Source organism: Neopsephotus bourkii, unplaced genomic scaffold (assembly GCF_033783945.1).
Source record: "Neopsephotus bourkii isolate Nb327-2 ecotype Australia unplaced genomic scaffold, CSIRO-AGI_Nbou_v1 NB_962, whole genome shotgun sequence".
Taxonomy (NCBI): domain Eukaryota; kingdom Metazoa; phylum Chordata; class Aves; order Psittaciformes; family Psittacidae; genus Neopsephotus; species Neopsephotus bourkii.
The window spans coordinates 5,241,970-5,255,260 of NW_026901456.1; the positions used below are offsets into that span (position 1 = coordinate 5,241,970).

The 13,291-nt window shown below is 40.0% G+C and overlaps 1 protein-coding gene across 1 annotated transcript; it reads right to left on the minus strand.

The window, feature by feature from the left end:
* Positions 1-10,525: 10,525 nt before the first annotated feature.
* Positions 10,526-12,604, minus strand: CLDN14 (claudin 14). The gene has a single exon (XM_061359364.1). It carries the CDS (start codon positions 12,512-12,514, stop codon positions 11,804-11,806), a length of 711 nt encoding a protein of 236 aa, XP_061215348.1. The 5' UTR covers positions 12,515-12,604; the 3' UTR covers positions 10,526-11,803.
* Positions 12,605-13,291: the final 687 nt, after the last annotated feature.

Below are 13,291 nucleotides of genomic sequence, written 5' to 3' on the forward strand. Positions count from 1 at the left end.
ATGTCAGCTATATCCTTTTCCATTAGCCACCCATTGGCAATGCCAAACCCTCTGGCAAGGACAGCGCTTGGTAGCTGTGTGTAACATACTAATAACTCAGTGACAATTGTGATTTTATTTCTGCTCTCTCAACAGTCAACTGGACAGTTTACTGACGTAAAAGAAGTTAAAAGGGCCAGTGAAAAGACTGAAAGCCTGGCGGAAAAGACGTGTAAACACCTGTTAAAATCCATAATTTCTTGAGTAATGTTTTCTGACCAAAAGCACCCACAGTATCTGACTTGAAATGTTGCTTCTTTCAATTTTTTTTTAACCTGACCAACAGTGCAGAATGCTTGCCTGCTATTGATGATAGGAAAAGGAAAGTTACAGTGTTTGTAAATAGGATGTGGATGTAGAATAAGAGTTTCATTTGCAAAAGATGAAATTTCAGCTCACAAAAGCCAATAAATCCAGACTGTTTTGTCTTTAAATAGATTATTAATTGATTATTGATGCAGTAGCAGTAATAATCCATTGCATGGGACGAGGAGTACAAATTATCTAGGGTGTGGGAAAATAGAGATAGAGAATGAAGGTGGAACTGCAGAGTATATTTTTCTTAGAATTGTCTGCTATCCAGTAACGTTTTAAAATGCAGTAGCACCTTCCTGCAAGCATGGAGTCAGCCACGTGCTTTTCTATAGGTCATACGTTTTCAACATTCATAATTTGCTATCCAAGTGTCAACCATAAATAAAGGAGCAAACACTAGTGTTAACCCTGGTCATGTCTGATTGCTGAAGATGGATCAAAAATAATAAGAATTAGTATGTGAGTTTGCAGCCATGAGTGAGTATGTGAGTATGTTAAAAAGCTGGGCAAACAGCAGAGATCTTTTTTAAATTCAGGGTTGTATTCAGCAGCCCACATGGGTGAAAGAATGTGCAGAGGAGCTAGAGAAGTCAGGAAATAACCAATTTTCAAAGCTGACTTTTTAAGTCTGTTTTCTTCTATTTGTCTTTGGTAACCCATGTTTGACATTTCCCTTGCATTAATGATTATAAGTTTAGATGGTAAATAGGGTTTTTTTTTTTTGGTGCTCTGTTTAGTAGCTAATAATACCATCAGTTAGTGTCTGAAAGGTGTAGAAACATAGGCTCCATTCTTCGTCTCTGAACAGTGTATGATGGTCCTATAATATCCCAGACTCCAAAGGTTAAAAATTTGTTTTCAGTATTTAGGCATAGTGAGTGATTTACTTAAGATACAGTCTAGACATAAAGGTTTGGGAAATCTGACTGTACAATATTTAGGCTGATATTCAGTTTTCATTATATATTCATTACTATGTGTATATCTGTATAATGAACCTCAGCCAACTCGTGTTCATCTTGCTTGCAAAGAAGCCAACAGACGAGGGGTTGTTAGAGGATGGTTTACTATAACAGCTGAACGCCAGGCAGCTTGCTGAGCTGTTGCCTGGGATTAAAAGGGCCAGTTTTTCCCTTCCTCTCAGGAGGTGATGGAACTCACCAAGGAGAAAACAAACTTCATATACATGGTGTAACCCAAATCTGATATAACTTTATCTGATCTTTAAGAATAATTGATTCTGTAAACAAAATACTGAAATAAGGATATTTTCTGTGCTCTGTTTAAAAACACATATTAAAGGTAGGAAGCTGATGGTGTTAAATCTACCTCCTCTTTCAAACAATATGAATAAATTCAAGCAATTTCAATGTTTTTTATTAATGGCCAGTATAAGTCAGTGCTCTTTCTTTTTGTCTTGCAGAGTGCTTCAGTGTTGGTAATACTACCTTTGAGTGATGCATATACAAAAGGAATGGGAAAGAGTTTACTCAGTTAATAGGTTTACATGAATCATTCCTTCCATACATGCTTGTAACAACAGTATTCTTTAAACTTCTCAGAGAAAGCCAACTGTTCAGATTAACTGTATACAAAGAAGATTATAAAGTTGTCCTTTTTGTGAAATACCTTTGACTGCAGCAAAGCAAAGAATCGTGATGCTTCTTTCACAAACACAGGTTTGGTGTAGGTACTTGGATTTTACATCGCACAAGCCTGAAGAAAGGAAATGAACTTGAGGTTATGTTCCAGCAACTACTACTTTTGGTCTCTTTTTTCTTTCTTTCTATACGCTGATTTTTCTGTAGCTGACTTCAGCCATCCTGGCTAAGTAAGTGGAAGTTTCCATAACCTGTCTGAGTATTTCTTTAAACTTTGGTTCTTGTGTGGTCCCATTTTTCTGTTATTAATTACATCAGACCAAATCCTTAAAAAAACTGTGGCAATATCTTTGACCAATAACCTGCCAAATATCTTTCAAACCTGTTCTGTGCAATTTACTTTGTTGAATTTCTTACTGTGCAAATGTAAGCTATGTTTGTGTCCATTCCTATCCATGCTTAGTGAGCATTTAAACTTAGGGTAGTTAGATGTAAATGTGATGTCAAGTAGTCAGTGGTGGTTATAAGAAAATTCCTGAGCTGCTCCACTCAAATTTGAACTAAAGTACTGGATAGCTTGTATGTTGTCATGATGCTACTTCTGTGTAAAGGATATATAGAATGATGTCTCCAACCAGTTCTTTCTTTTTTCCTCATTTTATTTTTCCAGTTTTGAGCAGCTGACAAAGAACTTGCTGCATTCTATTTCTCTATCTTTCAGCAGTATCTTAGAAACCAGGAGACATATTTTTGCCCTGTGATGGGCTGACTGTGGCTGGATGGCAGGTACCCACCAGAACTACTCTATCACTCCCCTCCTCAACCGGGCAGGGGAGAGAAAATATAACAGAAAGCTTGGGGGTCAAGGTAAGGACAAGGAGAGATCACTCACCAGTTATTGTCATGGGTAAAACAGGCTCAATTTGGGGAAATTAATTTAATTTATTACCAATCAATTCAGAGTAGGATAATGAGAAATAAAACCAAACCTTAAAACACCTTCCCCCATCTCTCCCTTCTTCCTGAGCTCAACTTCACTCCTGATTTTCTCTATCTCCTATCCCACAGCAGTGCAGGACAGGGAATGGGGGTTGTGGAAACAAGTCTAGCCGGTGCTTCCTAAAACTATTCATCTATGCCCAGCCCACCTTTGGTTTTTGGCAGACAAATCTCCATCTAGAGGCCCTTATACCTGTTGCTCATTTAGTGTAGCCATTGATTCCTCTCACTAATGGTGCCCTTCTCTCAAATCACTTCTGACACTACCCATTCCCTAAGAAAAATGAAGACCTTTTTTTCCCCATTTGAATAGTTTGTTTTCATATTCCATCAAATTTTGTACTTAAAACTTTAATTGCCAGATAAGAAAATAGGAAGGATCCTTCTGGTTTCTTGAGTCTATCCCCCTTTGTCCAAGGGAGCAATGTCCTCCCATTATGCCTTTCATTAAGTAACCATACTCCATTTTAATATCCATTTGATTGCTTGCCTTTTCTAGTTTTATCAGAAGACTAGTTCAAATATTCATTATCTGACAGCAGCAACCTTTTTAGTTTTAAGTAAAATTTCTTTCTGGCTATTTTCTTCTTCTGAAACATCATCTCTCTACATTCTTATAACGGAAGCCTCACTTACTTTCTTTCTTAATCTTCCTTTATTAAAAAAAACACCCAACCAACCACCTTTTGAATAACTGAGAATGATACAAACACTAAAAAGTTTAGGAAAAAACTTAAATCTGTGATATTCCAACAGAAACCAAATAAACTACAATAACTGCTTTATATCAAATCTCTTTTACACTGGTTGTGATACTGAGGGACAAAGTTTCTAAAGATCCTGAATATTTTACAGCCATGGTACAAAATGACCTATTACATCCCTTTTCACACATGAAGGATTTGTGAGAAAATACAGCAAAATAAGTTAATACCCAACTTTCAGATGCCCGGAAAGCCTTCTGTTATAAATGCATATTAAAAAGCAGTCACTCAAACAAACAAAAATGCATGTAACTGACAGTTACTGTAAAGAAAATACAAAGCACCATAGATACATTGCCAGAAATATACTGAGCTTTTGTTTTTTTTTTATTTAGGATGACTCCTTTTAAGACCCCAACAAGCTTAAACAACAGGCTCACTGTCTTTGGCTTTCCCTACCAAGGCAAGGACTGAGGAGATGACTCTGTCTTGTGTGAAAGCAGTCCTGTTATAGCAAGAGGATGGTACCTTTCCGTTGTGCTGCCTAGGCCCTCCACGAACATCCTCTAGTTTGCAGGCATAATGGTGAAGACGGCATTCATTTAGGTGAAGGCTTTTCTAATATGCTTAGGTCTGGCCTAATTCTCAACACTTTGCCATGTCTGGCTTTCTCAGATGGTAGAAGTTGGTCAATATGCAGAGCATCTCACCCAGACAGTTCATGAGGTTTCTACAAGAAGACATGGGGACCCCTCTTTCAGTCATATGTTGGAGTCCTTACCACACCACTCCTATGCTGAAGCCCTGTGCAAGCAGAGGGTGACCAGCTTCAGCAGGCAGTTGTTGCCATTCAGTACCCGCCTGTGGCTGGAGAAGGTACAGAGGGAGTGCTCTCCCCAGCCGGGGGCATTGCTGGCAGGACTGGGTATCTTCTGACTCTGAATGGGAGCAGATTTCCCTCTCTGCCAAATGACGGTTGTTGTTCAAGCGTTCACTAACGTGGTCATGTGTAATGAATTGTGTGGTGCTTCTTCCTGTTCTTCTTACTGTAAAATAGAGTGGTTTTACAAACGGGTGGCATTTACAGTGCCACTCCTAATTTCAGGAGGATTTCACCAGGTACATTTGTGTATACTTATTATGCTAATAACCTATTGTAGTTCAGTTTAAATTGTGCATTACTGGCTTTAGTGTTTCTGGCATGTGGCCCATAGACATCAGTGATCATGTTACTGGAGTTATGAATTTTCTTCTTGCTTTGTTATATTGAAATAGCTGTGTAATGTAACTTTTTAAACTCAAACATACTCCACAAAAGTGTGGGTCAAGAAAGTCTAGGGGGAAGAGGATGCAGAACCTGGGTTTGCATTTTCTGCATCTAAATGTCTAAAAAGACCTGTGTTTAGTAACCTGTAACACAAAAAGAATTTGTAGTCCATACCCATAGCATATACATCTCATAAACAGGTGTGTAAGAGTACACAGTGATCAATTTAGGGTAATTTTACAAAGCATCCCTAGGCATAATAAGATTTCATTAATTTCAAATGTGAAAAAGCTGGTGAAATATATACATACAAATATATTAATACATAAATATGTATATAAAATAACTAAGCAAAACCATAAAACAACTTTGAAGAATTATTTTTATGCTTGTGGGTATCCTCTTTTTTAAGTTTATTGTGAAAAGAATACTGAAAAACACTGGTTTATTGGCAGTTAAAACAAGAATAAAAACCTGAGGAAAAAAGCAGGTTGTATGCTAGGCAATTAAAAACTGGAAAAACTGGACTTAAAAAGCAAAAATCAATAGGTTTGGTATTTCTGTCATGTACACTGCCCTCAGCAAGCTTTAAACTAGAATAGAAGTAAACTCATAAGCCAAGCAACTTGCCGAGTCTGGAGCAGAGGAAACCAGGAACAAGAGAGAGGCCTGTCATAGCTAGGAAATGAAAAGAAAATAAGAAATCAATGAAAAACAGAAAAACAGAGGCAAGACATCACATCATCCTTGCTATCAGAGTTTCTTTTTGTATTACGTTTTTAATGTTTTCCTACTATAGTTCTGTCAGACATGACACAAGGCACAGCTCTGCAGGTAAACACAGTGAGACCTTAGTCTGCCTCTTATGGGACGCAGGTCTGATTCCCTAGGCATGCATCAGGTTTTGGAGCTGGTAGTTCAGGACTCATGGCAGTGAGTCCTCTCCACCTTCTAAGCATTACTCTGATATCTTTATTCCTGCAGGAAACCTAACCTCTACTCAGGTGATGGGAAGGTGGCCAAGCCCATATAGGCCAACTATAAAGGGAGCACCCTGGCCTAGGGAGTCCCCCTGGAGGTCTTTTGCCTGCATTTTTCTTCCTCCAGTATTTAGTTTCAGATCTAGATGCAAAGGCCCAAGAGCTTCTGTATACAGCCAGGCACTTTGGTACTCACAGGTTATTTCTTTGTTTCAGTTCACAGCTGCTCTGCTGTGGGAAATGTGAGCTGCACATGTGCTTCTTTCATAGATTAGAGATCTTAGGTGATTAATGGCTATTTCCCTTTTGCTGGCTTGCTGCCATCCCTCTCTTCCCTGTCTCCTAATTTATTAACATTTGTTAACGTTAATGTTAAATATTATGGAAGAAACTATAACCTCAGCTCATTACCAGCTACCTTTAGAGGTTGCTTCTGCCATGTTATCATCATAAGCCAAACAACGAATAAAAAGGCTGTTTTCCCTAGTGTTAGGAGACATTTGCTTCCACTCAATTTTTACCAAGTTTTCCATAAGAGAAATGCTACTCATTAGCACCCTAGCTACAAAATCCAGCCTAATTTCAAAGTACTGAAAACATCAGCAATTCTTTGCACAAGCAATCGAGTTCTAACTCTGTTTTCCAAGGCTTATTAATACTTCTTGACTTTTGCTCTCCTGTGTTTTCCATATAACAAGTGCTTAGCCCTTTAAAATGTGAACAAATAAAACAAATAGGCAGCTCACTGCAAAGTGGAAGTGTGGGATTACTCTGTCAGCTTGCCCTTTTCTCACACTGCGGGCCTGAGAGTAATTAAATGAAGCTGACATGCATTAGCAAGGCAGCCTAATTGAGCCTGAATTGCTGGGGAAGTGGCAATAGCCCAAGCCACTGTGGATTCGTGTGCACCCACATTGGGGAGTGTTGATCAATACCAGTGATTATGACATTTTAAAAATAAAATTGATTGTCCTTGACTTGAGTGGAAGGGAGGGCTCTTGTACATGCCACTGGTTGCAACTACTCTGCTCAATATGAAACACTTTGTGAAAGGGCCATTTCCAGTCTTCCCTTTCCATTTCTCTTACAGGGGCAAAACTCCCATGACTTTGATTCTCTTTGCTCTGGAGGCCTTTTAGTTAAAAGCTCTGTAATAGATCTGGAAGTATTGACAATAATAATGAGCTTATGGGTGAAATTCTGACCTTAGTAAAGTCGATCGAGCCAGAATTTCCCCATTTTATATATCCACACATATATAAGAAGTATATTCATACGCTCTTAACAGATCAAATCTGTGTATTGATTCTCTCTTTTTATTTACTCTGCTTTCTAACAGTTTGCTTACCAAAGATCTTTTAGGAGGGAGCTAATGAAATGAATGTATTTTCCTCATGCTTAAAGCAGAAAATAAAATTAACAACCTTTTCCCACAGGAAATCTTTGAAGGAAAAAAGAGGGAGGTCAGTATATCTTGCCTTTCTTCTCTTAAGAGTATTTTAAGCCCATTTGGATGTTTGAGTTTTTTGAAAGCTCTCTTACAAACTGGCAGGTTTCTCAGTGAAGGGGGATACCTATCTAGATCTACTGTGAAAAAAAAAGGTAACATGACTTCAGTTGAGTCATGTTTGGTCAGGATCAAGCCTGGTTCAAGGATTATCACTAGCTTCAAACATGTCCTAGGTAGGAGAATAGGAATGGATACAAATTAAAATGGAAATCAACATGACCAGGTGCTCAGTTAGTGGTAAGAATAGGAAATGTGGATAATGAGAACACATGGACTAAGCTGTATGAATAATTTCTGAAGAAAACACGTGAAAAACAGCATATTTCTTATGTTGCACAGCACAGCAAAGCATGCAAGGAAGGAATGATATCTTCTAGTAGATCAGCTGGGGAGAAAAGAAAAAGGTCTTCTTTAAGCTGCTCCTGAGCCTCATGACATACCTTACTATTGCCCATCATTTGTACATATGCAAACTATCCTGGGGGATAGACAGCAAAGTAAACAGTAAACTAGCAGTAGATGTTTACAGGTGGACACAGTTTTCATTAATCTTAATACACTGATGTGGAAACCTTAACTACCAGCTAATTGCAGGGAAGAACTTCTGTTTTAGGTTGGATGAACTTCTAATGACTGAATTTAGTTAATTTCCTCATCTTATTAGTTAACTCAGACACACTTTTTGAAGAAATGAGTTAAGTTTTGCTATGGATTATCAGTTATTTCACTCCAGTACTTGCACTGGGTATTGTGGAGAAAACAGACCAAAAATGCCAACCAGTTCATGACCCAGTGAGCTTCTGTCTGCCAGTGACATTGGCTGGCTTTGTGACAGTGAACATCACAGTGCATCTCAGGTGCTAGTTTTCAAGACAGCTGTGCCTGTCTGTTGGCCAATTGACTCCATGCTTACCGAAAGGGAAATCCTTGCTCACTTACTCCAGTCCTTACTCTTCTTCCTTTCCCACACCCCTTGCCCTTCCACGCATCCCTTTTGTGGCTCTACTCACACTTTTCCAATAGCTAGGTTAGCTAATTTCCATGTCAAAAAATTATCCCAATCTTTGATGTAGTTGTCTTCTGCCTTTTAAAGAAGGCAAACTGGTCCAGAAAGAGAGCCAGAGTGCAAAGTGGTGGCTGGAAGCTAGGGAAGCAAAGGCAGGGGAAATGGAATCTCATCACTTCAGTAGCAAAGTGCCCTCTCTGAGCCCAGCCTCCATCCCTACCTCAGGTGCCTCCATCTCTACCTGATCCTGCAGCAGAATCCCCCCTCTGCCCTGGTGTTGTAGAGCTAACCACAATATCCTCTTGCTGCCAAATCCTGTCCTCCTCCTATGCCTCCCTGCCAAGTCTCCCATCCCACTCCTCTAGGAGCGTCAGACTGAAGTTGATTAAAACACAGTGTAACCACAATCACACTCGCAGACAATGCTTGCACTGCTAAAAGGAATTTCTGCTTGCCCTGGATCCCATCCTTGCCTCCCTGCAGTGCCTCCACTGGGAGGGCAGGCTGGCACTTCAGCTCCCATGAGCTGGAGGCAAAAAGTAGATATCTAAAAAAACAAGTAACAAAAGAATCTGCTTCCAGATTTTGGATTCTCCAAAAACCCAATGGATGCATGCAGGCAGAATGGAATGTGGCATGTGGCAGCACTCCTCCATAGCCCTGTCCAGTTCCCCTCCTGCTGAGTTACAGCTGCCAAAGAGCATGTTCCCACAAACAGCACCTTGATGGATAAGGAAACTCATCCCTTTTCCTTGGCACTCATATCGATGCCACCAGTGACCAAGTGGTGACTCAGAAAAGGAGGTGCAGTGGAGATTCATTCCTTGGCTACGTCTCTGAGCAGTACCTAGTTGCACTGCCTGCATGGGACTGCCAAGGCAGGCCCCACACAAGCAGGGAGCAAGGTCTGGACACCAGCTTCCATGATAGCAGGGGAGCAGGGGAGGAGCTTGAGTTATCAACACATACGTCAGTCTGGGGTAGGTGCATCCAGACTTCTAAGGCTGCTAGAATGGATATGTTTTTTGTTTCCAGTACCAGCTTAAAAAAACAAAGAAAGAAGAATAAATTTATGTCAGTCTCAGCATGGAGCAAGATCCACTGGTTCACAGCCCCCTGGCAAAGAAACTGTTTCCCTCTCTTCATTGACATGTGGGCACTTCCAGGTATTTTTAAGAAGACTTTATAAGCTGTTCTTACTACTGTCACATACCCTGCTTGGCTGGGAATTTGTGTGGTAAGAATAGCATTACATGTAAGTATTCCCACTGCACAAATTATCTTAGCAAGTGAATTCATTTATCAGTATATAGCAAACACACTACCTAATGAGACACAAGCCCATTTCCCACACTTGGACTTGTGCTCCAGTATTCATGGCTGTCCAAAGCCCTTATTTGAAGTTGATACTGTAATCACTTGGCTAGACCTATTGTAATGCAAATACAGAAAAAACACGACATAACTGACCACCTTCATTAAGCTACCTTTTGTCCTAAAAAGGCATCCCAGAAAAACTCTAGTGGGCTATGAACAGTTTGACTCCATCTTCTCTAAGAAGTCCTTGACAAAGCAGTTTCTGTTTGTTCCTTGCGCCCCATAGTCTGTTATTAAGATGGTTTTCTTTCACATCATATGTAATAGCTACACTTAATAAAACAGGAGTTCATAATCCATTGTTAATGGTCAATCACCAAAGCCTGGTCCCAGATCCTTTTTATTACTCTGTGTTTCAGCAAATTGCTCAGAAATGCCATTTTGTTTTTTAAAACTAGTGATGATGATAACTTACACCCATGATGAAAAACACTGTCACAATTCAAGCCAACAGGAAAAGAAATGGCAAGGTGGTCAGGCATGAAAAGGAAGGGTCAGAATGAAACCAGGGGAAATGTTGGAAGGATCCCAACTCTGGAGGTGCTACAAGGTGGCAACGTAATTGGAAAGAAGCATTTTGCCAAATGAAGTATACCAAGTGTAGTTGCCTCACAGGTCTTGGAAGCACTTTTTTAACCCTATTAAATGTCAGTGTGTTGGTCCATACATTGCTCTGGAGACACCTATCACTTTCTGGGGTTAACGGAAAATTAACAGCTTTTTTGTATTTGTCATAGTTGTATACCACAGTGTGTGCTGCACTGGACTGTGCTGTAACATGAAATGGAGATGGCTGGGGTTCTTTGTTCATTAGTTTGGTTTTTAATTGTTTGAACACACTGGGGAATGATTCCATTTTGCAAGCATTTTAGAAGTAAATGCCTTGATTTTATACTCAACCTGACCGGCAACAGTTACAAACCCTGAGTGTAACCTCTGCTGGCACAGAGGCTGCCTTGTTTACCTAAGCCTGGGTGAATGGAAGTGCCCCAAATGCTGCTGGAGTAGATGGGAATATTCTTACTAACTCTAATGCACCATCAGTCAGGATCCCAGGCATAAAAGATCCAGGACAAAGCCTAAGAAATTAGTACATTTCATCACATGGTCTTTGGGGACAGGATTCTAGAAACTGTTTTTCTGCTCTGTATAATGCATACAGACAGCTAAATCTGATGAAGAGCTAAATACCCATTCTTTGACAAATTCTGATACTTGCTTTTTTCTATTTTTTTAATTAAAGTTTAACATCAAATGTCCAGTTTTGTTCTACTCCCAACATTTCTAAAGACCCAATTCTGATCCACAGAGATGGTTTGTTTCCATTATGACGCATTGTCTTGTTTTAAAAATGTGCTAAAATTTTATTTTGATAAGGTCAAAACATTATAGTATAATTTAAAATATTGGCTATAACATACTGTCAAATACATCTGTCACAATGCTATAGAAATCCATATTTCAAGGGACTATAAAAAAACCAAACAAAAAGTTAAGTCAAAGCAAAAGTAATACCTTGTCATAACGAATCATTCATGCACTATGGAAAAAAGAAACTTAGCAGGCAGTCACTGCTGGAAAATCACTGTGTCTCGCCACATAATTCTCTGGTTTAGGCAAGACGGCATCTTTTGTTGGAACACTGTTCAAACAACAAGTTGAGGCCAGTTCCACTTTAGTGGTTGTCGCAGGACGGAAACTACAAACAAAATCATTACGTCTAGCAAAACAGCTCTTGAGCTGCCTGGAAAACTCTAATTGAAAGTAGGCAGGTATGTGCTGTCCCTGGAATACCACAGCCTCCTCTGTATTTGTTTTCCAGGTTTTGCAGCAAGCAGTTTTGTGTTCACGTTCTTTCTTTCTCCAGAAAGAAAGCAAAGGAAGAAACAAACAATGGTAAACTTTGTATTGTAACCCTTATAACTTAGAAGTTAGCTTAGCTTTGTTTTATGCCATGCACAGAAATTATAAAGCAGCTGTGTCTCACAGGCAAATGTTAGGGAACTCACACATAGTCATTTAATCTGTAGCCGCTATGGGAAGCAGATGTCAGGGAAGAAGCATGGTTTCCCTTGTAGACAGTTGGTGGTCGATAGGAGGGAGCAGTCCTTCTTATGCTGCTGGGCTGTGTCTGGTAAGGTGTCTCATTCCCACGACACTGGCTTGATGTGCAGAGCAGAGCACCACCAATGATCGTCAAAGATGCGGCGACAAAGCCAAGGTAAAGAGCTTGACCTATCTCATACTTCATCCCACTGGGAAGCACGGGGTTGTAGAAATCTATAACAATGTCGTTAGTGGTCCAAGAAACAGGTACCAGGCAGACAAGACCAGCCAGGATGAAAACGATCCCCCCAGAGACTGCGATGGAGGCTTTGGCAGAAGTCCCCTTGGCACACTGAGTGCACTTCATACCAATGACAGCAATCACACATGCCAGCGCGGAAAGGACGCAGGAAATTACCATCATGGCACGGGCGACTTGGAGGTCACGGGGTAGCGCCAGCTGGGAGCGGTGGACTTGGCACTGGTAGATGCCGGTGCTGTGCCAAACACACTCCATCCAAAGCCCTTTCATATAGGCCACAGCTGTTATAATATTGGTGCCTACATGTGCCGTTCGCCACCAGTGTGGCAGAATAGTAGCAATTAATGTTCCAATTAGGCCGAGCAGGCTTAGGGAGAAGCCAAGTAACTGAACAGCCGAGCTTGCCATGTTAATGTTTGTCCTGCCTAGTTCTCTTAATAAAGCACCTCCGCTTGAATTCCTTCGGAAAACATGAGCTTTTCTTGGAAGATATGCAGCTGTTTTACTTTGACACCTTCTGCTCTCCTAATAAAAGGTAATTGAGGAAAAAAGGAATTAATTATTACCCAAATGCATTACCTCTCCAGCCAGTAAGGTGCCTTCCAAGTGCAGTTAGTTCAATAATTAGCATAGTTATCGCTGTTAATCGTACTTTTGTGGAAGTAATGGGAAAGCAAGTTTCCCTCTTCGCTTATATAAACAGTCCTCTGTTGCCTGCTGGGAAGAAAACTCAAGACAATTTATGAAATGGAAAAAAATGTTTTAAATGCAAATATTCCTCTTCCCAGCAGACTCTTCAAAAAAACAAACATAATTTTCTTTCTAAAGCAGAGAATTAGTTAGTGTTAACACTTGGAATGAATGAGATTTATGAAGTAGAGAACTGCAGGTTACTTTACATGATGAAAACATTCCCAGAAGGTCATAGCAGGACTAGGAAAACAATAAGGATATATTTGCTCAAAGTAAGGAGCAAAGAGAGTGATTTAAAATCTGTGGAAGAGGATAACAAGTATTGGATTAAAGTCGCTTTCCTGACTTGCCAGTATTTCTTGAGGTTGCATTTTAATAAAGCAACTCAAAGGGGAATAATTTTCATTAGCCTCTGTGGAGTTTCAGCTTATGATTTTAGGTTGTGGGTGAAATGACAGAACGTGAAACCAGATGTACATCATGGAGCTTCTG